The following is a 22,717-nucleotide window of genomic DNA, read 5'->3' on the forward strand; positions in this document are numbered from 1 at the left end:
GGTGAAACCAGGCAGGAGGCTGTGCAGTGGTATGCATTATACGGGTCTGAGACGCCACGTGCAGTTGGGGGCTGTAACAATACCAAGGTCCTCTGGCACATGCAGGAATAAAGTCCTGAAAACACCTCCAGGTACTATCCCTGCTTCAGATGCCAAGATGCCAAGGGAGGTTAAAATGCCTTCTCCCCGAAGGCAGAGTTGTACCACCTCTGTACAGGCTGAGCTGGATGGGGTTTGTGGGGTGGAGAGTAACTTCCAGGTTGTCTGAGCTATTGCCCATTGATTGGTGTAGCAAGTTCCCAGTCAAATATTCTTGTATAAGTTTAGTTCTGATATTTCTGCCAATTACATGTTTTTTCACGATGTTATGCTTTTTCTAGCAAAGGTTACATCCCCAACAGCTAAACAGCAATATACCAAAGGTCAAACTTTGGGCCTCCAACATCAGCCAAATTATGCAAGTGATGTCAGTGGCGTGGGCCAGGGCAAACACCCATGGAAATACAATAATCAGAGAACCAATACCTGGTTAGGTGTTAGCCAGGAACAGCAAAGATACACTGCTGAAAATAAAGTTTAAAGGTTAGGGAATAGTAAAGGGCCAGAGCAGCAGATGTTCAAAACTCACCTTTTTCTCCTGTTTCTCTGACAAGTGCGAGCATCCCCATCTGCCCCTTCTTTAAAAATAGATGTAAAGAGTTCTGCACTTTTTTCAGGAAAGCATCAAAAGGCCGATGACCACTTTCTCCCCACACACTGAAAGCAGGAGCTATGGCTTCCAAAATGATGTACTTTCAACTTTCAGAAAGATAATTTCTAGTATATTGTACCAAGGAAACATTCTCATTGTGTGAGAACCGTAAGATTTAGAAAGGCAAATGAAGGCTGCATCCATGCCAGTGATAGTCTGACGTTATCCTTGCAGCTCTACCATGGCCGTGAGTCCTGCTGAAAGTGTGCTGTGCTTCAGAGGACACCCAAATCTAAACCTGTCTCACATGTCCTCCCCTGAAGGCTGCATCCTCCCCTGCTTCTGCCTCTGGCAGTCCTATAAAAAATGTATGGGTAACCCAGTAGGAGTTTCCCCTCTGGGGACCTGCACACGCTGAGCTGGTTTGCTGCTGACCTGTAAAACGTGGGTTCCCAGAGCACATGGAGCCATGGCCACCCTTGTGCTGCTGGGCATCCACTCCTGGGTCACCAATACTCAGCACTGCAGCTCTGGTGTTGCTCTCTGCAGTCAAAAACCTTGCAAATAAGGGTCAGCACTCCCTGTGTAACAGCAGGAGAGACAGTCCCCAGACGTTGCTTGCCTCTGGGTAGAAAGGACCTCCTTACAGCTAGGTTTCCCTGAAGGCAGTTGTCAACGCCTCCCCTCCCGTGCTGCCCAGAATTCAGCCCAAACAGAACACAGAGCAGGCTATTATTCTCATGAAGAAATGAGGTTTGCTGAAAGGAGTACCCACACAGTTTTTAAATGGAGGACCTCAAATAAAGAGAAACCAAGTCAGGCTGACTCACAGATTTCCTCCACAGATCTCCCTGGGAGACAAAAGAGACTTTCTGTTGTATTCTGTTGTTAGTGACAACGCTAAATAAGAGTGCTGCTCCTTATCATGGTGTCAGCTTGTAGTGCAACATGAATAGGTTTGAAATTAACACCTCCTGAAAGACAACTGCAACATCAAGAAATATCTCTGCTCTCCATCTTCCACCTCTGTTCAACCTCTGGTATTAAAGACACAGCTCAGGGAAAAGAAAGACTGAGGAAGATACTGAAAAGACTTTCTTTCTGGTCCATTCACAACAGGGAAAAGCATCTTTTGTTTCTCCGGGCTAAAACGAAAGAGGCATTGCATCCCTTAAAACCAAACAGACTTTTTCTAGGAAGGGCTAGGTAGAGTCTGCTGCCTCCCCAGCTGTGAGGCACAGGAGAGTTTCAGAGGAGGAAATCAAGAGTAAAGGATGTGCTGTTCAGGGATACAGTGGGTAAAGAGGGGACAAACTCTTTTTTTTTTTTTTTTTTTAATTTCATCTCCCTCTGAATTTGAAAACACTTCTCAACATCTGGGGAGACCAGCAGTACTTCCACACCAGGAGCATCTCCTCCTGCTCTGTGGCCAGGCTGCCAGGTCAACCTGAGGAGACAGGCTTTTGCACAGCAGCACTGGCAAGTTCAAGCTTTGTGGACTAAAGCATTTGATAAAGAAATGTCTGGCCTCAAGGATCGAAACACAGTTCTCTCCAGCACACCCTGCTTTTGCTGCCATGTGGGAAAGCCTGAGGGTGGTGGTTGTCTACAGAAAGGGGCTCTCTTTGCTCTTGAGAGTTTCATTGGGGTCCCCTCTGCAGAGCCAATGGGCACCTGTAACTGCCTGGGGGTACCAGAGGGAACCGGAGGAACCTCATCTCTCCCAGTGCTGTGACACCAAGGCTTCCCTCTGTGGATTTCAGAGACTTGCCAGAGTGGCCAAGCTCTTTCTTTTTGTTTGATTTATTGCTTTGCTTAAGCGGAAAGCAGTTACAGCTGAGACCATGGCAGAGCTGGGACGAGTAAGTGGAGGTAGAACGTGGTTTGGAGATGTATCAGAAATGGCCCTTGAGGATTTAATTCCTTGTAGACAGGGAGAAAAAGGGCTAGTATGGAGAATAGCCTATGGAGATGTTACTTTGTAAATGAACAGGGGAAAAACGTTCATACAAACTTGCAAGCCTCCATACATTGACAATAAAAGAGCAGATACAGTCCTGTTTTGACTTTCTCTGCTATGCAGAGCACCTGCTGGGATGTTTTGGTCTTACAACTAACTTTGCAAACCATGGCTGTTTGCATCATGTTTGGCTTCTGCTTTGAAGACACACTGAAAGCTTATCTAAATGATTGTTCCAAGGAGCAGACTTCAACCCTGGAAAGCTTACAAGCCTGAATGGTGCATTTGAAATGCTCCCAGAGGGTGCTGAGCTCGGGAGGAAGCCATCCATTCTCTTCCCTGGGGCCTCCAGCCACGGATGAACAGTGATGACACCATGTCACTGGGTGCAGCTACAACAGACATCTGCACTGTGTCCCCAAGCAAAGCAACAGCAGCACCCAGATAGCTCATGTCCCAGGAAAGCTCTTCCAACCTGAAGCCCTGCCAGGTTCTTCTGCATTTGTTTCAAGCAGAGGGACAGGAGCAAAACCCAGGCAACTGTGACCTTCACCGCACTGTCAGTAGTGTGCTGTGGGCCAAGCGCTGAATTGTTCAGGATGCATTCTTTGGAAAACCTCATTAAGGCTGGGCAGTGAGCAGGGGTGGAGCCCCTGGGTCCCACTGGAGCTCTGCTATGCAGATCTGCCGTGCACAGCTCAGCGGCACAACACACGCCATAGCCATGACTGCACTGAACCCTGCTGGACATTTTTTTTCCCCTTCTCCTAATTTCTCCTCCAAATTTCTCCTCTTGTTTTTTCTGTCAGCTGGGTGGAGGCATTTCTGGAGGCACCCCCCTCCTGCAGCAATGTCCCATTCCTCCCGTGCTCTCCTGCAGCGGAGCTGCTGCCTGCCTAGAGCCCACCCGGCAGCTTTTGGTGTAGGTACAAGCACCAGCTGTTCACATACACGCACAACACTGCGCAGAAGTAATTTCCATGCCTCGCTTCTGCAAGAAAACCCAGCAGAGGGAGTGTCATCCCTTCGTGTCAGTGTCCTGGAGAGATGCAAGGGGACAACCTAGCTCTGGTGGCTTTCCAGCCCCAGTGGGAGATGCATTTATTCTTCATTAAAAAGGTGGGGAGGCAAAAATTACCGAAGAGAGAGAGAGAGAAAAAATATGCCTAGGGATTAAAATGTTTCAGCCCGAGGGCTGGTAAAGGGAAGGGCCACAGAAAACTGGAGGCTTGCACACTTTCTGTGTTCCTGAGTCGTTTGTTAGGCTCCCCTTGCTCCAGCTGCCATGCGAGGACGGTGCTCTCCTGCCCTGGAGAGGTGACAGGGGCTCAGCCAGGTCTCCTGGGGAGGTGTCCTTCTCCCCTGGGATGGGTGATGTGCATGCAAGCCGCTCAGATCCGTTTATTTCAGTGTGTACCTGAGTTACAACCATCTCTCAGAGTGCATTGCCAAGGCTGTGCTGCCTGTGGGGTCAGCTCCAATGACAACAGTAAGACCTGAGAGAGTGGGCAAGAAGCCATCACTGGGTAATCACACCCCTTCCCTCCTGGGCTCATCCAGGCAGGAGGAATGGCTGCACAGATGCATTCCAGCAAGCTGCCATTCAAAATACTGAAAAAAGAAATTCCTTTCCTCCCTCCTTCCCTCCTTTTCCTCCTCTTTCCCTCACTCGTGCTGCTCATGAGAGCTGAAGCTCTCAGGTACATTTGCACAAGCACCACCCCTCTCTCCACACCCCTGTGGCTGAGCACCCCTCAGGGCAGCACAGTGTGGACACCAAGATGTGCAGGGATGGTGCATGAGGTGCATGGGGTGCAGACACAGAAGCAGACGCCGTGAGCTAGGGGAGGAGGAATGCAGCCTGCCTTGCAGTGAGCCTGGACAAAAACCTCAAGGAAACCACCCAGCATCTCTCTTTGCTCTCAGCCCAGTTGAATACCTGCGTGTTAGGGAACAAGACCCATTTCCTCCATCCTATCGCATAGGAAAGGCGCTACCTTCTGGCAGCTGGTTTGCAAGCGCTTCTTGACACATGCATCTCTTTACCATGCTGGGTGCTCTGGTCAAGGCGGGTGCTGAGTCAGACAAAAGGGACAATCAATATTTTGCAGCGTCCTGGTAGTCTGTGTTCGACCGTGGCTGTGTTCTTCCTTTCTGTCCATTGCTGTGCTCATCCTTACATTCATGCCTTGAGGTCAGGTTTTCTTCTGGAGCTCTGTTCAGAACAAGCCTTTAATTTCTATCACTTGCTCACCAGTGAGAGCCAGTGGCCACTGTGCTCAGGGCAGGATGGGGAGTGAGGGGCTTGTTCTGTCCTTGAAAGACTTACGAAGGAAGAGAAGTAGGCAGGGAAGAAAATGGCACCTGCCAGTTTCGAACAGACCCCTAGACACCATCCTTCTCCTCGTCTCTGTCTGACACTGCTCTTTGAAAGCGGGGGAGCGACACTTGCCACCTTCCCGCCAGGGCTGGTGGCCAATTTCCATGGTTCCTGGGCTCCCCTCAGACAGGGCACAGCCAGTGTCTCCTGACAGGGGTGTTTGGCCTTGTCTCCCCCCTGCACACGAGGTGCCAGCAGCCTGTGCCACTGCTGTCACTGATGCCTGTTGGCGTCTCGTCTCCTCTGGCCAGCTCTTCCCCTGTAGAAAGAGCCTGGGGTGGAGCTCGGTGAGCTGCAAGCAGAGGTGCCCTTTGGCGTCTCTGCCTGGTGACAAAGCCTGACCCCAGGAGGCTTGTGAACCACTCGTGCCCTGGGTCCAGGGAGCAGAGGTGGCTCCAAGGGTGCTTTGTGCAGCCAGTGCAGGCACCAGAGCATCTCCTGCCACAAGCTCTGTGCAAAGGCTGCAAGCAGCCTGCTCCTCCCTCGCTCAGGCTCACTGGAATGCCTCTCACGTGCATGATAGGTGTGGTGTGAGTGTCCCAGGTGTCACCCTTTGACCCAGCTACCATGCGGGTGGCTTGTGAGCCTCTGTTCCTGCTGCACTGGGAGACGCCTGGGCATCTCACAGCTCCCCAGCAGTCTTGGTGCTGCTGGGGCTGCTTGTTCCTTGTGCTTGGGCAGCCTGTCACCTCTACTTAGGAGATGAGAAGTACAGAACTGCCTAAGGGGCCAAATTCCTGTGTACAATTGCTGTACTGGATACATGCCTGTTAGTGTGTGTGGCATATTTGCTGGATGCTGGTCCACTGGTTGTCTGCTGCTGTTAACTTTAAAATGGATAATGGAGATATTGCTTCAGCACGGCTTTAGTCATGAAGTCAAGAGAACCTACTGATGTGTATGTTTCTAAAAGAATTGTGTTTGAGTTCACATTAGTTAGTGCGCCTGTCACTGGCCCAAGAATACAGCACACTGCATCCATCCCCTGCTGCTGTGAAAGGCACACATTTCCTAAAGATCCCAGATAAAATCTCCTCTCATCCTCTGTAGTATGTTAGAATTCATCAAGGATTTGCATCCAGTCTGGCAGTATACATCCCAGAGGCAAGTGTCACACGTGCCCCTTCAACACACAGAAAATTCTAGCATCATGTGGCCTTCCTGAAGGACTAAAGCCTGCCCAGACAGCCATGGACCCATCTCCTGGTCCACCAGGTCCTGCACAACCCCTGACCTGAACTGGGTGCTAGGTGAAGAGATAGTACTAAAATGGGTATTTCCATTTGGATCATGACTCATCTCCTTTTTTCTGAAACAGCCTCCACAATCATCTGCCAGTAAGTTCAGCATCAGAGTTCAGGTTCAGGAATGAGTAAGGCTGGGGCTGTTTGTCCATATCAGAGGGGACCATGGTGTCTTTGAAACAGAAGAGGAGCGTATGCACAATGTGCTGAGTTGTTAGGAAATGGAGGGATGAGCAGAAACCATCTGATCCACTCTGTTTCTTGGTGTGCCCACTCCCTTTGTCAGAGCTGAAGCTCAGCCTTGCTTTAGTCCTGCAGATCATGTCACATGTGCAACGCAGCCCTGGGCACTCTGTTCACGTTTTCTAGAAAGATCACTTTTATCTCCAAGTATGGGTCAGCAAGCAGTTAGGGCTTTGAGCAATGATTGCCCTGCTGCACTTCATTGGTTAACGCCCTGGTTTGTTTTTTTTTCTGTAGAAAAAGGAGAAAAAAATGGACTGCTGAAGGCATGATAGCCTTATTCTCAAGCCCCTCCTGAACCTCTGCTCTAGAACAGTCAGGGTTATCTGGGCAGTTAATGGTAGACAGATGTCACATGAAGACCTCAGCTGATTGTGGTGCTTGAGTGCCCTTTTCTTTCAAAACTTGTGTGCTTTACCTCCTCTAAACCCAGGCATGTGGAGGATTATGGAGACTGAACATCCTCAGAGAGTGCCAGGTGAAGAAAGGAATAGACGTCTTGGTGATGAAGCTGCACATGCACATGTCACACATTTGTTAATGTTAGTGGGTAGTCTATCTGAATACCAGAGCATGGTGAGGAAACCCCCTATTTACCAGGGTAACAGAGCAAACATTGCTGTTTGCTTGGTGGTACTCTTCTCTTGCATATATCTTATCCTACATGGTACAACTGAGCCAGCTGCTGACGCCAGGGTTACGCTGGCTGCGCTGACTGCTGGAAAGCACACCAGACCTGCATGGGCAGTCCCGACCGACCGTGAGATGAGAGCGGCCTTGGGCTGGGACAAGGGCCCAGCAGATGCACTCGTCAGCAAAGGTTGTGGGAACCCAAATCACACTACTGCTATTCTGAGATGGGGATTTCTGTGACCAGGTTCTGTACATTTTGGTATTTCAGCCCAGTCAGCAGAAATACAGATTTATGCAGAAGCGCATGGATATGCAGAAGCACGCCAGTCAGAAACTGTGCACCAAAACTGGAGTAGTACAGCAGAAGCTTCACTTTGCCCAGCACTTGCTGCCTTTGAGGTACAAATACTAACCAAAAATGCACACCAGCCTGCACGTTACAGTTAAAACTGACATATTTAGACTAAGGATATAATTAACATTCAATTTCCCAATTTTTTTTTTACATCCAGACAGAATATCTGAAGTCATGTTTACTTTTTTTCTGTTGTGATCCTTTCTGGATCCTATCCTGACACCATTAGTAGTTTCCATGGTGCTTCATCACTGGTTTACTAAATCATTGTTTTCAAGAGGCTGAAAATAAACCAGGATTATCCTAGACACAATACAGTTACTGGGGGTTTGGGGAGTTTTGTGCATGCTAATGCAGGCCCATCCCTGTGCAGGAGCATCTTCGACTCAAGAGAGGTGCAGGACACAAATAGCCTTCATTAACCTGTGGGTCCTGAGGGCTGTGCAGCCTCCGGATGTGGGTCTCACCTCATCCCTTTGCACAGGAAGGCAGCAGTAGCAGCTCAAAGCAGTTAAGCTGTGAAGAGAAGCTGAGGTCAGGTCCAGCTCGGGGCTCCTGGTGTTGCTGCTGCTGCAATGGAGGAAGGCAGGTGCCTCTGGCAGGAAATGCTTTGAGCTGCAGAAAGCATCTCCCATCTCCTCGCTGGAAGGGTTTGCAAGAGCTGCTGAGACAGCAGCAGGGGAAGATGCTCTTTAGTCTCTGGCGAGAACTAGAGAAATGAAAGACTGCAAAGAAGGCTCTGCACGTTTATACTACCCTCATGCCGCAGGGTTACAGCCCTTGTTGGAGGGGGAAGCCCTGGGTCACAGCCTCACTCCAACAGCTAGCTACACAACATCAATCAATAAAACCTCTGGAAAGAGGGAGATATCCTCTAGAAAAGATAGATGCTCAGCAGTAGCAGGAGAAGGCCTGGGCAAATGGGCTCCAGCACCTATCCCAAAGCGCTTACATCAGGGCTGCAGGACAGGGCTGCAGGGCTGCAGAAATTGTTCCCACGTCTTGTGCTTCAGCTGAGCGAGGTCTGATGTAGAGAGATCCCGCAGTGAATCTGCAGGGGAGATAGCTGGTGCTGTCCGCCTGCTCACCACCCTTTGGCTTCATCCTGCGTGTTTATGGATCCCCTTCCAGAGCATCGGAGTGTTTGCATATACAAGCAAAGCCTGGTTGCCTGAGAGTGGTAAGGGAGGAGCTGTACTACTGCGCCTGGTTGCCATTCTGCTGCCGGCACCTAGGTCACATTCTCTGCTTTACAATTTGGAGAACGTGTGTCATGGCCCTCATGAAGCAGCATGTATTTCTTACACACTTTCTGTTACTGGCCCATTCTTGCAAAAGATTGTATCTTGCAGAATGGAGATACGAGTGCACATTAAAATAGCAAATCCTATCCAAAGAAGATCAGTTGTTTAAAAGAATTGGGTTTTCTATTTTGTTCTGCTCTAGGAAGTAAGCCCAAGGGTACCCAGTATGTGTGGAAATACTACAAGGGCAGACTTCTATGGGAAATTAAATTTCTAGAATAAAAGGTAATCTACTCTCCACTTCTTTTTCCCAGGGGAGGAGAAAGAGAGAATGAGAGAGATGAGGGAGAAAAAAAAGGCAGCTGGAGGGATTGTAACGTTTGTAGAACTGCCCAAGACATAAGAAAATGCACAAGCTGAAATAATTAATCATGACGTAGGTTCCTCAGGTGCAAGGATTGTGCAATTACACTGCATGCAGTATCTTTATTATAAAACTTCAAATATGGTGATATCTTGTAGGGAGAAATAGATCAGGACTAAAAGCTTCAGAACACCGTTGCATTTATCTATCAATACACATTGATAGTCAGTACACATAAAAAAGATATTATATATAGATAGATGCATGTATATGTATGTGTATGTATCATAAATACACACATGTGCATGTGTCTATATGTATGTATATGTATGTATGTATATGTACGTCTTTATGTCTACGCATGGGTAACAATTCACATATAAATCAGTCATTCACAATTACCAAGTTGGAACAGTAACTGGGAGGTCAACCCCAGTCGTATGCTCAAGAGCAGTGACCGTACTGACACATCAGTTACTTAAAGTGTTCAAAAAGTTCCCCCATGGGGCAGTGTGAGTGTCATCTGGGTTTTAGGCATCTCTGGAGCCTCTAGCTACACAAACCATCCAGTGCCATCCGCTTTAGATACCACCTGAGTTACAGGATGCTTGGTGTGTTACCCCTGTTTGTGTCCCTCTCCATCCTGCTTCAGGCACCTGCAGAACGACCAGCCCCTTGGCCAGGGTCAGGGCTCTGCTGAGAGCACCCACTGCCCTGGTCTGTGACTTACCAGCCAGCGGGTCCACAGGGAGCTTTGATGTATGACTCTTACTGCTCACACCCAGTACTTTTTTCCACTCTTCAGCCTTTTTTTGCTGGTAACTATTTCTCCACTCATCCCTAGGGCACTCATTCATTCCCATAAGGGGTTTTCCTTGACACCCACAGTATCTCTTCTAGACTGCAACTTCCAAAACCTTCCAGCCCAGGAGCTGCAGGCCCTGGCAGCAGATGGGGAGTCAGGATCTTGCCTAGATATTCCTCCATGTTGATTTCAACAAACACATGCATATCATTTATTTCTTTGTTGCTTATCTAATTATTTTCTCACTAAGCTCTTTCTGGGCTGGAAGCCTCATTCAGATCTGTCAACTGGGAGACAGGGTCTGGCATGACACCTTAAACTTGGGCACCATTTCCCTCCAAAGAGCAGGTTCCCACTCCTGCTGTGAGCCTCATCCCTGCCTATGAAGCCAATCCACTCTGCTTGAGATGAGGGATGGAGTGGCCAAGTGTCTCAAATTCAGAAACATAAACAGTTCCTTTCAGTACTGAATCTGAGGTGGCAGGAGAAATGTTTACAAGGCACCTCTCCGTTCTGCGCGGTCTTGTGGTTTAGGCCCAGAGGACAACAGAGCACCACGCAGCTGTTCACTCACTCCTTCCCCCCCCAAGTGCTTGGAAGGAGAAAATTAATCAAAAGGCTCAGAAATGGAGATAAGGACAGAGAGGGGTCGCTCACCCACTAACAGTCATAGGCAAAAGACAGTCCCATTAGGGGAAGGAAACAAGGACATCGCTTTAATTCAAACATTAAGAAAACCAACACTTAACAGACAGAATGGGACAGTGAGAAGTGTTACCATCTCAAAACACCTCCCCCCACTTCTTCCTTCTTCCCAGGCTCCTACCCCCTCCCACAGCAGCACAGGGGCAGGGAGTGGGCAGCGCAGTCAGTCCGCTGCTTCTTCCTGCAAGGTACGGGAGGCATCAGTCTTCTGCATTCTTCCCCCTGCTCTACATGGCATCCCTCTCACAGGAGACAGTCTTTCACAAACTCTCTCTGCAGTGAGTCCTCCCCACGGGATGCATTCTTCTCGAGATGCTCTGGTGTAGGTCACCCCCACATGTTGTGGTCCTCCCAACACCAAACTACCACTGCGGGGGCTGCTGCTTCTCACAGAGTTCTGGGGTTCCTCCACAGGCTGCAGGCAAATCTCTGCTCTGCCAGTGGCCTCCATGGGTGTCAGGAGGGTGGTCCTGACATCTCACCACAGGATACACAGGGGCTCTGCTCTGGTGCACCTGCTCCCCTTCCTCCTCCTTCCTTCCACTAACCTCAGAGTTCACATAGGTGTCCTCCTTGGAACCCATCCTCAAAGCGTCCCCCCTCTCAGGTTTCCCTTCTGAAATATGTTCTTGCAAGGGTGTGGCCACCATCGCTAATTGTCTTGGCCTTGGCCAGAGGCAGGTCCAACTTGGTGCTGGGGGAGCTTCTAGAAGCTTCTCACAGGGGGCCACTGCTCTAGCCCCTTCCCCTGCTACCAAAAACCCTGCCACACAAACCCAGAACACTCAGACAGTGCAGGAGTCTGCTGATAATTTCGACCTCCCTTTCACAAAGCAGGCAGGGCAGGACATGCCAAGGGAAAGGGAGGAAGATGCTAAAAAAGGAGCTAAAAAGTAAGAGCCTGAAAGGCAGTCGTGATAAAAGTAAGCTCAAGCAGCTGCTTCCACTTTTTCTGCCCTGAAAAGCTGCCCAAACAGTGCATCCCTGTGGATGCCCTGCTGCAAGGTTTTCTCAACTTCAGGTCACCTGTTCAGGATGAAAGTTTTTGACTTGTAGCTCTACAAGACAGTGCCAACAAAAGACGACTGTGAGGATGTCACATGCAGAGAGGAGTGCTTGTCCAGGCTGTGCCCATCGAAAGCACTGTAGTCTTTGCAGATCAACAGAAAATGTGCGTATTTTCTGAAAGCTTCACGGAGATGCTTCTTGAACTTCTCACCCACGAAGGCATAGATGACTGGGTTGAGGCAGCAGTGGATGAAGGAGAGTGCCTCAGCCAGCTCCATGGCTAGGTCTAGCCTTTGGCTTGTCTGGCAGTCATCAATGATGTACATGTTCCTCAGAGAGTCCAGAAAAAGCACAATGTTGACAGGGGTCCAGAAGAGAAAGAACACAATGACGACAATAAAAACCAGTTTCATTGCTTTGTACTTATTCTGAGTATGGCACTTCTGCAGGTTTTTCAAGATGCTGTAGTAACAGAAAATGAAGACACCAACAGGGACCAGCCACCCCAGGACATTGACTTCAAAATTACTGAAAGTCTTCCAGCCATTGTTGTTGTCAGGATAGTGAGGGATGCACTTAGTCTGGTTATTGTAATTCATTTCCTGGAAAAAAATTAACTCTGGTGCTGATGCTAAAATCGCAATTGCCCAAAGAACTAGGCTGATGATAACCCCATGGGCAGTTGTCCGGACTCGCAGAGCGCAGACAGAATGGACAATGGCCAAGTACCTGTCAATGCTCATGATGGTTATGAAGAAGGTGCTGCTGTAGAAACCAATGAAGTAAGCTGAGCTGATGATTTTACACATCACATTTCCAAAAGTCCACTGGTTCACGATGGAGTACTGAACCAAGAAGGGGAGGGAGAAAACAAAGAGAAGGTCAGAGATGGCGAGGTTCAGCAGGTACACGTCAGTCATGGCCCTGACTTTCTTGAAGACTGTTAGGACCCAAACAACCAAAGCATTTCCCACAAGGCCAGTCACGAACAGTAGGGAGTACAGCACCGGAAAAAAGGTAGATGCAAACGCTGGAATATTTTCAAGATCACAGCTCATGTCCAGTTCTGGGTAGAAGAAGGCGTATTCGTAGGCTGCAGAGGAGTTAGATATGGGTGATGTGTAACCCACCTGTTCAAGGACAATGAAGTTCATGAGGCCCAAATCCCAAATTACCCTCTTAGTAAATATACTAGGTACAAGTCAGCGCACACCAAGCTGCATGAGGACAAAACAGCTGTGCCCCAGCTGTGTTGGAGGATGCAAATGAGGACTGAACATGAGTGACTAGTGCTCCCCTGCAAGATCTGGGATGAGGTTCTTGCACCAGAGGGGCAGAGGAGATCAAGGAAAACGCAGCTGTGGTGGTAAACCAGAGGTTACCAGTATGACCTCTCTGGCTCCATGTAGAGTGCCCTACCCTGTGCCTACAGTCCAGGTGGGGCACCAGGACCAGTAACAGGGAGCATCCCCAAACGAGCAACCAAATTGACATGGCTAAGGGGCTGAGAGCCCCTGACATAGGTTTTGGGGGACTATTCCACATTTCCTTCAGAAAGGAGAAAGGGAGCAGGACTCAGAGAGGAACTGACATGTAAATGCTCATGTCCTAAAATCTGCATATCCAGCCGAGTGCCAGCAATAGCCTTTCATGGGACAAGTTACTTTTGCAGAGGATTCCCGCACAGTTCAAGCAGGCTTTCAGCTGTAAAGACACCAGCATGTACAGGTCACCACTGGGTGCTGCACATTGCACACTCTCTCCACCTCAGGTGAGATCAGTGGTGGCAGCTCTGGCCCAAGAGGCAACTTGCCAAATTGCTGATGGGGCTTTCTGCCCTTTCCTCCCTCCTCCCCAGCAGCTGCTTTGCCCTCAGCCTGTGCCAGCACAAACTGCTGCCAGCAGCAGCTCACGTCCACCAAGACTTTACTCTGCTAACAGGGATGGCTGGTTTTCCTTTCAACACCAGTGGCTCTGCTTTCTTGGCACCTGTCAGAATGCACCAGCAGCAGCAACATGCCCCTTCCCTTCTCTCCGGCCCCTTGCAGCCACTCCCCCCCCCCCGCCCCCAGCAGCCACCACCACATCCCTGGGCAGCATCTGTGACAGCAAAAAGCTAAAGAAGATGGGTGACAGCACATCTCCTGGTCAGGATGTCCTCCATAGGACACTCCTAGCACTACCCCTGCCCTTGAGGACAGCCTTCTTCCACAAGCAGAGTCTCATCAGCCAAAGATATCTTCACTCAGTGGTTTTTTTTTCAGACAACAACAATCAGACTGATTTCTTCTAAACTCCTGTGGTCCCTACCAGAACTATGTGTCCCTCTAGGCAAAACTGGACCCCTCAGATATGCTACTGGCCTCAGCTTGCAGGGCAGCAGCCCAGTGGGGAGTGACTCACCAATATATCCTCGGAGCCATCTCTGCCTGGCAGGTATGTCAAGTTCCCCTCCATAATCCAACACTGAGTCTGAAAGAATGCAAAAAAAAAAAAAGTCTTTATATCACGGGTTTTTAAGAAGCAGGGATACCTTCACATGTATGCCAGCAGTACTTACCTTAGCTTATGTTGCAGTGCCAAGTCACAGGCAAGGTCCTCACAGTATCAGTGCACAGTCATAAAATGCCTTTTTCTCTGTGTGAGGTGTTACATTCAAGATGTATAAAACCCCAAGCCAAAGAGTTCAGCCTGTCACTTGATGTTTCTTAGAAAAACGGAAACGTGTCAGGTTTTTCTCGGAATAATCTGTAGGTTTTTTTCACTTTAAACATTTATATGAACGTCAATGTAAGAGATTTGCAATTTTCCCCACATCTCTGTGAAAATCCTCCATCCCTCACCTGGGTGCCCCCATGCCACCTGTCATCCCCACTCCACAGTCCCCATGGCTGGGAGAGAGGAAACAGAACTGACTCTCCTTTGCTCCAAGGATTTTTGGTGAAGGTGTCTGGGGGGAATGGTAAAATGCTGCTAATAGTCAGCGATAGCAAAGGACACCATGTTTTCTTTAACATTTTTCCTTGGAAGGTGCCTTTCACACACAGACAAAAATACTCAAGGGAACTGATTACAGAATGATAGAATCATTCAGATTGGAAAAGACTGTTAAGATCATTGAGTCCAACTGTAAACCTAATATTGCCAGGTCCATACCACCATTCCTTCCTGAAACATGCACCCTGCAGGACGCAGACTAATGCTGAAGTAAAGCCCTGAACAGCACTGGATTTCCACTGACTCTGCCAAGTACCTTCTGGGGCCTCATCCTGACCCAACATGGTTTTCATCCCACAGCTGTCTCCGATCCCTCCCCCAACACAAGATATATGGGTGTTGGAAGTGTGGGAAAATAAAAACAGAAAAAAACCTGAAAATCATACATTTCCTTAACGCATGGTGCCCAGAACGAACACAGGACGGGACAGAGATCCAGTGATCGTGTTGCTGTTGGCACCAAGAAGCAATGCAAAGTGAGGTGGAGATCATGTGGTCCCGTTCTTCCACTTTTCTCAAGGAATATTTGATGCAACTATGAAGATTTATCTCCTGCTTTTTCTCTTCTCTCAAGGACTGTTTTGCAGAACTCTCCAGACCTTATTTCTCATTCTTCCTTTTCCTACAAAAACAGTGCACAACTTGCACCAAGGAATGTGCTGTGTCGTTACTCAAGAAACAATGGCTTGACCACAGTCTCACCCACTCACACATGCACATTTAGATAAATACTACCCTGAGTTTGTATCTAACTTGGACGGACGATAATCTGATACCAAATCAGAGGGACAGATTGATGGGTTTGTGCTCCTTACCCCCGCCATGCCCCCCCCCCCCCCCCCCCCCCCAAGGGATGCCTTTTGGTAAGATTTGGGTCCTCGGCTATGCGAGGTGATTTCCTGAAAATTAAGTGTGTGTGTTTGCAATAATTTTTGTGTGTAGTGCTATATAGCCAACCCTCAGTTTGTACATTTATCATAGGCAATCTCAAAGAATCTGCAGATGTTGCATAAGAATAAATGATACTATTCATGAACCTGGTTGCTTCTCTTGAATGCAACTGGACCTACAGCATATGGGCTGTTTGTGCATCTGGTGTCAGACCTATAATTACGGCAGTAATTGGCATACCTATTAAGAGATAAATCCAGCTGCCCCTAATCCCCCTAATCTCCGAGGACCGACTAGAACGCAAGGGGATTAATATTTCACCGAATCAATTCATTACTTTAAATACACCCGTGGGAAAGAGCAGCACTACTCAGCAAGGGGCAGCATTACAAGTGTGTGTTATCTCCTTAAATACTGCTGCTCCTCACTATAGCTGGGTGCTACTACTGTAATTCGGGCAAGTCACATCACCTTTTCATTTTGTTTTTGAGCAAACTACCTCACTGGGTGTCAATCCATAGATGTGCTGCTAGAGATTCCCATGTGGAAGGGCCTATTGTCTCTCTCAGACCCTCTGAATGCGCACCTTCATTCACCATTGCTCCAAAGGCAGAGGGATAAATCTCTGTGAACCAAGAAAATCTGCAACTATTGCGCATGTGGCAGTGGGTGGCTTGCTTTGGCTGCAGTGGAAAGTGTAATACTGGATCAAAGTTTTATATGCGAGTCAAACCATATGTATATGGTAGTCTGATTGACAGCCAGGCTCTGCTGGATATTAACTCCTGCAATACCTGAAACCAGAAAATGAAACCAGAAACAAACTCCTTTGTCAGGAGTTACTGGCAGTGTTGAAGCAGTATCTCCATTATCCATGTGCAGGTTTAAAACAGCACTCACATCTGTGTCAGTGTTGGTGGCAGAGAATATACCCAGGAATTATGCAATGTGGAAAAACAGGTAGCAACCTCCTCTCAACAGGAATTTGGCAGTTCTGTACCTCTCATCTCCTAAGTAGAGGTGACAGGCTGCCCAAGCACAAGGAACAAGCAGCCCCAGCAGCACCAAGACTGCTGGGGAGCTGTGAGATGCCCAGGCGTCTCCCAGTGCAGCAGGAACAGAGGCTCACAAGCCACCCGCATGGTAGCTGGGTCAAAGGGTGACACCTGGGACACTCACACCACACCTATCATGCTCGTGAGAGGCATTCCAGTGAGCCTGAGCGAGGGAGGAGCAGGCTGCTTGCAGCCTTTGCACAGAGCTTGTGGCAGGAGATCCTCTGGTGCCTGCACTGGCTGCACAAAGCACCCTTGGAGCCACCTCTGCTCCCTGGACCCAGGGCACGAGTGGTTCACAAGCCTCCTGGGGTCAGGCTTTGTCACCAGGCAGAGACGCCAAAGGGCACCTCTGCTTGCAGCTCACCGAGCTCCACCCCAGGCTCTTTCTACAGGGGAAGAGCTGGCCAGAGGAGACGAGACGCCAACCAGGCATCAGTGACAGCAGTGGCACAGGCTGCTGGCACCTCGTGTGCAGGGGGGAGACAAGGCCAAACACCCCTGTCAGGAGACACTGGCTGTGCCCTGTCTGAGGGGAGCCCAGGAACCATGGAAATTGGCCACCAGCCCTGGTGGGAAGGTGGCAAGTGTTGCTCCCCTGCTTTCAAAGAGCAGTGTCAGACAGAAGGGAGGAGGAGGAAGAAGAGCGGTAAGAGGAGAAGGCAAATGGCCACAAGGGGAAGAGAGGGCTGTGGCTGTCTGACACTGTACTGTGGGCAGGACAGTGCTTGGGCTCTGATGTCACTCCCGCTGGCGGTGTGCCCCAGACCTCAGTGGGATGCCCTGCTCTCACCTGCCCACTCCTCGGCCTTACAGGAACACTTATGGTGTTACGTGGAGGGAAAATGTGAGTAACAGCATAAGATAATCATAGCCTGTTTCTTCTAGAGAGAGCCTAAGCAGAAAATTTCCTATAGGCACTGCAGAGCCAAACCCTCCCAGTTACAGACGGGTTCTGGTATGCAGAATGCCAACACACATCCCCCTGGGGATCCATTCGCCTGGGGTCAAGAGCTGGAAAACGCCCTCCTTAATTCATAACCACAAATTTGGTACCTTTAGCACCCATGGGGCGCTTGGCCACAGTAGTGCAGAGAAGAGTGGTGCTGGGTGAAAACACAACCACCAACTTCAGCTCTGTTTCTCAGGGCTCACCAGCAGCACCTTTCACAGAATCACAGAATCGTCTAGGTTGGAAAAGACCTTGAAGATCATCCAGTCCAACCATTAACCTAAACTGACAGTTCTCAACTACACCAGATCCCTAAGCACTATGTCAACACGACTCTTAAACACCTCCAGGGATGGGGACTCCACCACCTCCCTGGGCAGCCCATTCCAACGCCTAACAATCCCTTCTGGAAAGAAATGCTTCCTGATATCCAGTCTAAACTTTCCCTGGTGCAACTTGAGGCCATTCCCTCTTGTCCTATCACTTGTTACTTGGTTAAAGAGACTCATCCCCAGGTCTCTGCACCCTCCCTTCAGGGAGCTGTAGAGGGTGATGAGGTCTCCCCTCAGCCTCGTCTTCTCCAGACTAAACACCCCCAGTTCCCTCAGCCGCTCCTCGTACGACCTGTGCTCCAGACCCTGCACCAGCTTCGTTGCCCTTCTCTGGACACGCTCGAGTCATTCAATGTCCTTTTTGTAGTGAGGGGCCCAAAACTGAACCCAGTCATCGAGGTGCGGCCTCACCAGTGCCGAGTACAGGGGCAAGATCCCTTCCCTGTCCCTGCTGGCCACGCTATTGCTGACACAAGCCAGGATGCCTTTGGCCTTCTTGGCCACCTGGGCACACTGCTGGCTCCTGTTCAGCCGGCTGTCAATCAGCACCCCCAGGTCCCTCTCTGACTGGCAGCTCTCCAGCCACTCCTCCCCAAGCCTGTTGCACTGCTGGGGGTTGTTGTGGCCCAAGGGCAGCCCCCGGCATTTGGCCTTATGGAAACTCCTCCAGCTTGCCTCAGCCCATGGCTCCAGCCTGTCCAGGTCTCTCTGCAGAGCCTCCCTACCCTCGAGCCAATCATCTAGATCATCAATAAAGATGTTAAACAGGAGTGGCCCCAACACTGAGCCCTGGGGGACACCACTCGTGACCGGCTGCCAACTGGATTTAGCTCCGTTCACCACAACTCTTTGGGCCCGGCCATCCAGACAGTTTTTTACCCAGCAAAGCGTGTGCCCATCCAAGCCACAAGCAGCCAGTTTCACCAGGAGAATGCTGTGGGAAACGGTGTCAAAGGTCTTACTAAAGTCAAGGTAAACAACATCCACAACCTTTTCCTCATCCAATAAGCAGGTCGCCCTGTCGTAGAAGTTGCTCAGGTTTGTCAGGCAGGACCTGCCTTTCATAAACCCATGCTGACTGGGCCTGATCATCTGGCTGTCCCACATGTGTTGTGTGATGGTACTCAGGATGAGCTGCTCCATCAACTTCCTGGGCACCGAAGTCAAGCTGACAGGCCTGTAATTTCCTGGATCATCCTTCTGACCCTTCTTATAGATGGGCGTGACATTGGCCAATTTCCAATCTGTCGGGACCTCCCCAGTCAGCCAGGACTGCTGGTAAATGATGGAAAGCAGCTTGGCGAGCACCCCAGCCAGCTCCTCCAGCACCCTCGGGTGTATCCCATCTGGTCCCATAGATGTGTGTGTCTATATGATGCAGCAGGTCACTGACTGTCTCCTCCTGGAATGTGTGGGGGTCGTTCTCCCAGTCCCAGTCTCTGTCTTGTGGCTGAGGAGGCTGGATTCCCTCAGTACTGGGGGACTGAGGCAAAGAAGGCATTAAGCACCTCAGCCTTTTCCTCATCACTTATTACCATGCTTCCTCTTCCATCTAGCAGGGGATGGAGGCTCTCCCTGGTCTTTCTTTTGCTGTTAATGTACTTATAAAACATTTCTTGTTATCTTTGACTGCTGAAGATAGATTAATTTCTACCTGGGCTTTAGACCTCTTGATTTCTGCCCTGCATAGCCTCACAGTGTCTTTGTAATCACTGTGAGTGGCTAGTCCCTTCTTCCAAAGGCCATAAACTCTCCTTTTCTCCCTGAGTTGCAGCCAAAGCTCCCTGTTTAGCCAGGGTGGCATTCTCTGGCATCAGCTTCTCTTACAGCACCTGGGGACTGCCTGCTCCTGTGCCATTAAGACTTCCTTCTTAAATAGTGTCCAGCCTTCCTGGACCCTTGTACCCTCCAGGACCATCTCCCAAGAGATCCTGTCAAGCAGTTGCCTAAACAAGTCAATTTCCTGCAGTGTTATAAAGGCCATTTGCTAATCTGCCTGACACATGTCAGGACATTGCCTTGCTCACATGCTCTGGTGTTCCTGTACAACTGTGCACCATGAGCCATATCCGTGCCTCCATCACATACAAGTGGGTGTGTGCAGTGTGCCAGGGTCTCCCTGTTTGTAACTGGGGTGAGGCTGGTCCCTGGTGCTGGGAAGCCATGAGGACCTGTGGATCTCTGTAAAGGCCGGTGGGATCCTCTTGTGCAAGATGTCCTCATGGCACAACACATGCAGGGCATGTGGTGTACTTCCCTGGTCACAGCTGGACTGACTGCACTGGTGCCACCCCCGGGGTGATGCTCAGCAGGCTGCCATTCAGACCTGCTGTGGAGAGGTGTCTACTCCATGGCCCCAGCCCTCTTGGCTCTCACATGGTAGTGGGCTTGTTGACCAGTGCTGACACTCGAGATTGTCTTGCAGGGGTGTGGTGGTTTGACCTTGGCTAAATACCAGGTACCCACCAAGTCGCTCTATCACTTCCTCCTCCTCCCCCTTTTTTTTCTCAACAGGGCAAAAAGGGGAAAGAAAGTAAGATAGGAAAAAAACCAGCCCTTGCGGGTGAAACAAAAGCAGTTTTAATGTAAGCAAAGCGAAGCAAAGGTCTGTGCGCAGAAGCAAAAAGAAAACAGATTTATTCTCTACTTCCCATGGACAGGCGATGTCGGGCCTTCTCAGGAAGCAGGGCTCCAATACGCGTAGTGGTTCCCTCGGAGGACCAAGGGTGACCCCACCCCCTTCCTCCTTTCTCCCAGCTTTATACTGAGCAGACGTCATATGGTATGGAATATCCCTTTGGTCAGTTCGGGTCAGCTGTCCTGGTTGTGTTCCCTCCCAAGATCTTGCCCAGCCCGTCCCACTACGGGGAGAAAATGTCGGAAAGAGCCTTGGTGCTGTGTAAGCACTGCTCAGCAGTAGCCACAACACCTGGGTGCTGCCAACACCCTGCCAGCTCCCAACATAAAACACAGCACCGTGAGGGCTGCTATAGGGGAAGATTGATTCCATCTCAGCCAGGCCCAGTACAAGGGGGTTTCTCCTGAACTGGCAGTGCCTCAAAGTAGCATTTGGCTCTGCAGAGAGGCTTGCGTCCTTCAGCAGAATCGATAATACTTTGCCTTTCAGTTTCTGTCTCTCAGCAACTGGGAAATTTGGGACCATGATGAGACCACAGTATGAGGCACAGGGGCAGAAGGGACCACAGGTTCAGAATCATCCTACACCTAAAGCCAACAGTGCCTGCTACCCCTGAGCAGGGAACAGTTCAGATCCAGACCATGCAGGTAATTTTTGCTTTCTCACCTTTTTAGTAAAGAATAAATGTGTCTCCCACTTGGTGGCTGGAAAATCACCAGAGCTGAGTTGTCTCCTTGCATCTTGCAGGACAGCAACATGAGGGGATGAGGTGCTCTCTGCTGGGTTTTTCTGCAGGAGTGAGGCATGGAAATCATCCCTGCAGAAATGTGTGTGATCAGTGGTGCTGCTTCACCTCCTCATTCATTGTGAGGCTTATTTTAAGGGAGCAAAACTCTTCCAGGTCCACAGCAAGCCAAGAACCTGGAGATTGCTGTTACTGCCAGGGTTTCATGCTGGAAGAGCTCTTGGGATGTGTGCTGTTTGGCCACTGTTGTTCAGAAAACAACAAAAGTGTCCATTGTAGATCCACCCAACGACATGGAGGGAGAGGATTCAGCCACACCACCCTCAGCACCATACAGAAACATCTCCAATGCATCACTTGGGTTTGTCTGCTTTATTAGAAGTGTTAAGCTACTGCTCTAAACAATCACTTAAACGTGTTTTTACTGTCTTCAAAGCAAAAGTCAAACAAGACACCAAGTGCCATGGTTAAAGTTAGAATTAGTTCTGAGAGCAAAACATCCTCATAAGTGGTCGGGTACCTACCCAGCCCCACCCAGTGCAGCAGAAACACACCAGAGGAAACCACCCATAGAAGCATTTTCAAAATGGCATGTGTCTCCCAGAGACCTTCCTTATAGAATCAGTGATGATGTATTGGGTTTACGTGGAAAGGTTTTGGAAGCAAGGGGGCTACAGAGGTGGCTTCTGTGAGAAGATGCCAGGAGCTGCCCTCATGTTGGAAGTAGCCAGTTCCAGCTGACTCCAAGATGGACTCGCCGCTGGCCAAAGCCAAGCCCATCAGCGACACTGGTAGTGCCTCTGTGATAACATATTTAAGAAAGGGTAAAAACCACTGTGCAACAACAGCTGTGAGAGAGGAGTGAGAGTACATGAGAGAAACAGCCCTGCAGCACCAAGGGCAGTAAAGGAGGAGGAGGAGGAGGAGGACGAGGGGGAGGTGCTCCAGGTGCCGGAGCAGAGATTTCCCTTCAGCCCGTGGTGAAGACCATGATGACAACCCCCCGTGGGGGTCCACAGTGGAGCAAGATGTGAACTAGGGAAAGAAGTACCAGGAGGGATTGGGGGTGAGCTGATCCTCTTTCCCGTGAATTAGCAGGGAGTCAGTTAATGAAATATAAGAAAGTCACTCCCCTGAGGAGGAGCTGCATAATGAGATTGCGAAAGGGAAGAAGGAGTCACTAATGAAGAGTTTTTGCTACCGTGTGTTAGTTTCTCAGAGAAGTATATTCCCTTTTAAGGGGCTGCCATGTGGCAAAGCGAGCAAAGAAGAGAGTAGTAAGTGGTTTGTACATGTGACTATTGCTGCACCCAGGATTTTCTTTCTAGGAATAGCCCAATTTAGCTGGAGCGCGACGTGTCTGGAGGAACCGCCCCTTACTTGGCTAGGGCACAGCAAGCGGGCAGACGAGATTCTCAGACAAGCAGCTCGTCAAAGCCGCCGCACGCTCCTCCCACCCTCCTCCTGCTTTGCCG

At 49.7% G+C, this 22,717-nt stretch overlaps 1 protein-coding gene across 1 annotated transcript; it reads right to left on the reverse strand.

The window, feature by feature from the left end:
• Positions 1-11,682: 11,682 nt before the first annotated feature.
• LOC141957139 (C-C chemokine receptor type 8-like) lies at positions 11,683-14,089 on the reverse strand. The gene is made up of 2 exons (XM_074898129.1): positions 14,036-14,089; positions 11,683-12,762 (listed from the first exon to the last, which is right to left on the reverse strand). The coding sequence occupies exons 1-2, from the start codon at positions 14,087-14,089 to the stop codon at positions 11,683-11,685; spliced, it is 1,134 nt and encodes a 377-aa protein (XP_074754230.1).
• Between the last annotated feature and the right edge of the window lie 8,628 nt (positions 14,090-22,717).

Source organism: Athene noctua, chromosome 2, assembly GCF_965140245.1.
Source record: "Athene noctua chromosome 2, bAthNoc1.hap1.1, whole genome shotgun sequence".
Lineage (NCBI taxonomy): Eukaryota > Metazoa > Chordata > Aves > Strigiformes > Strigidae > Athene > Athene noctua.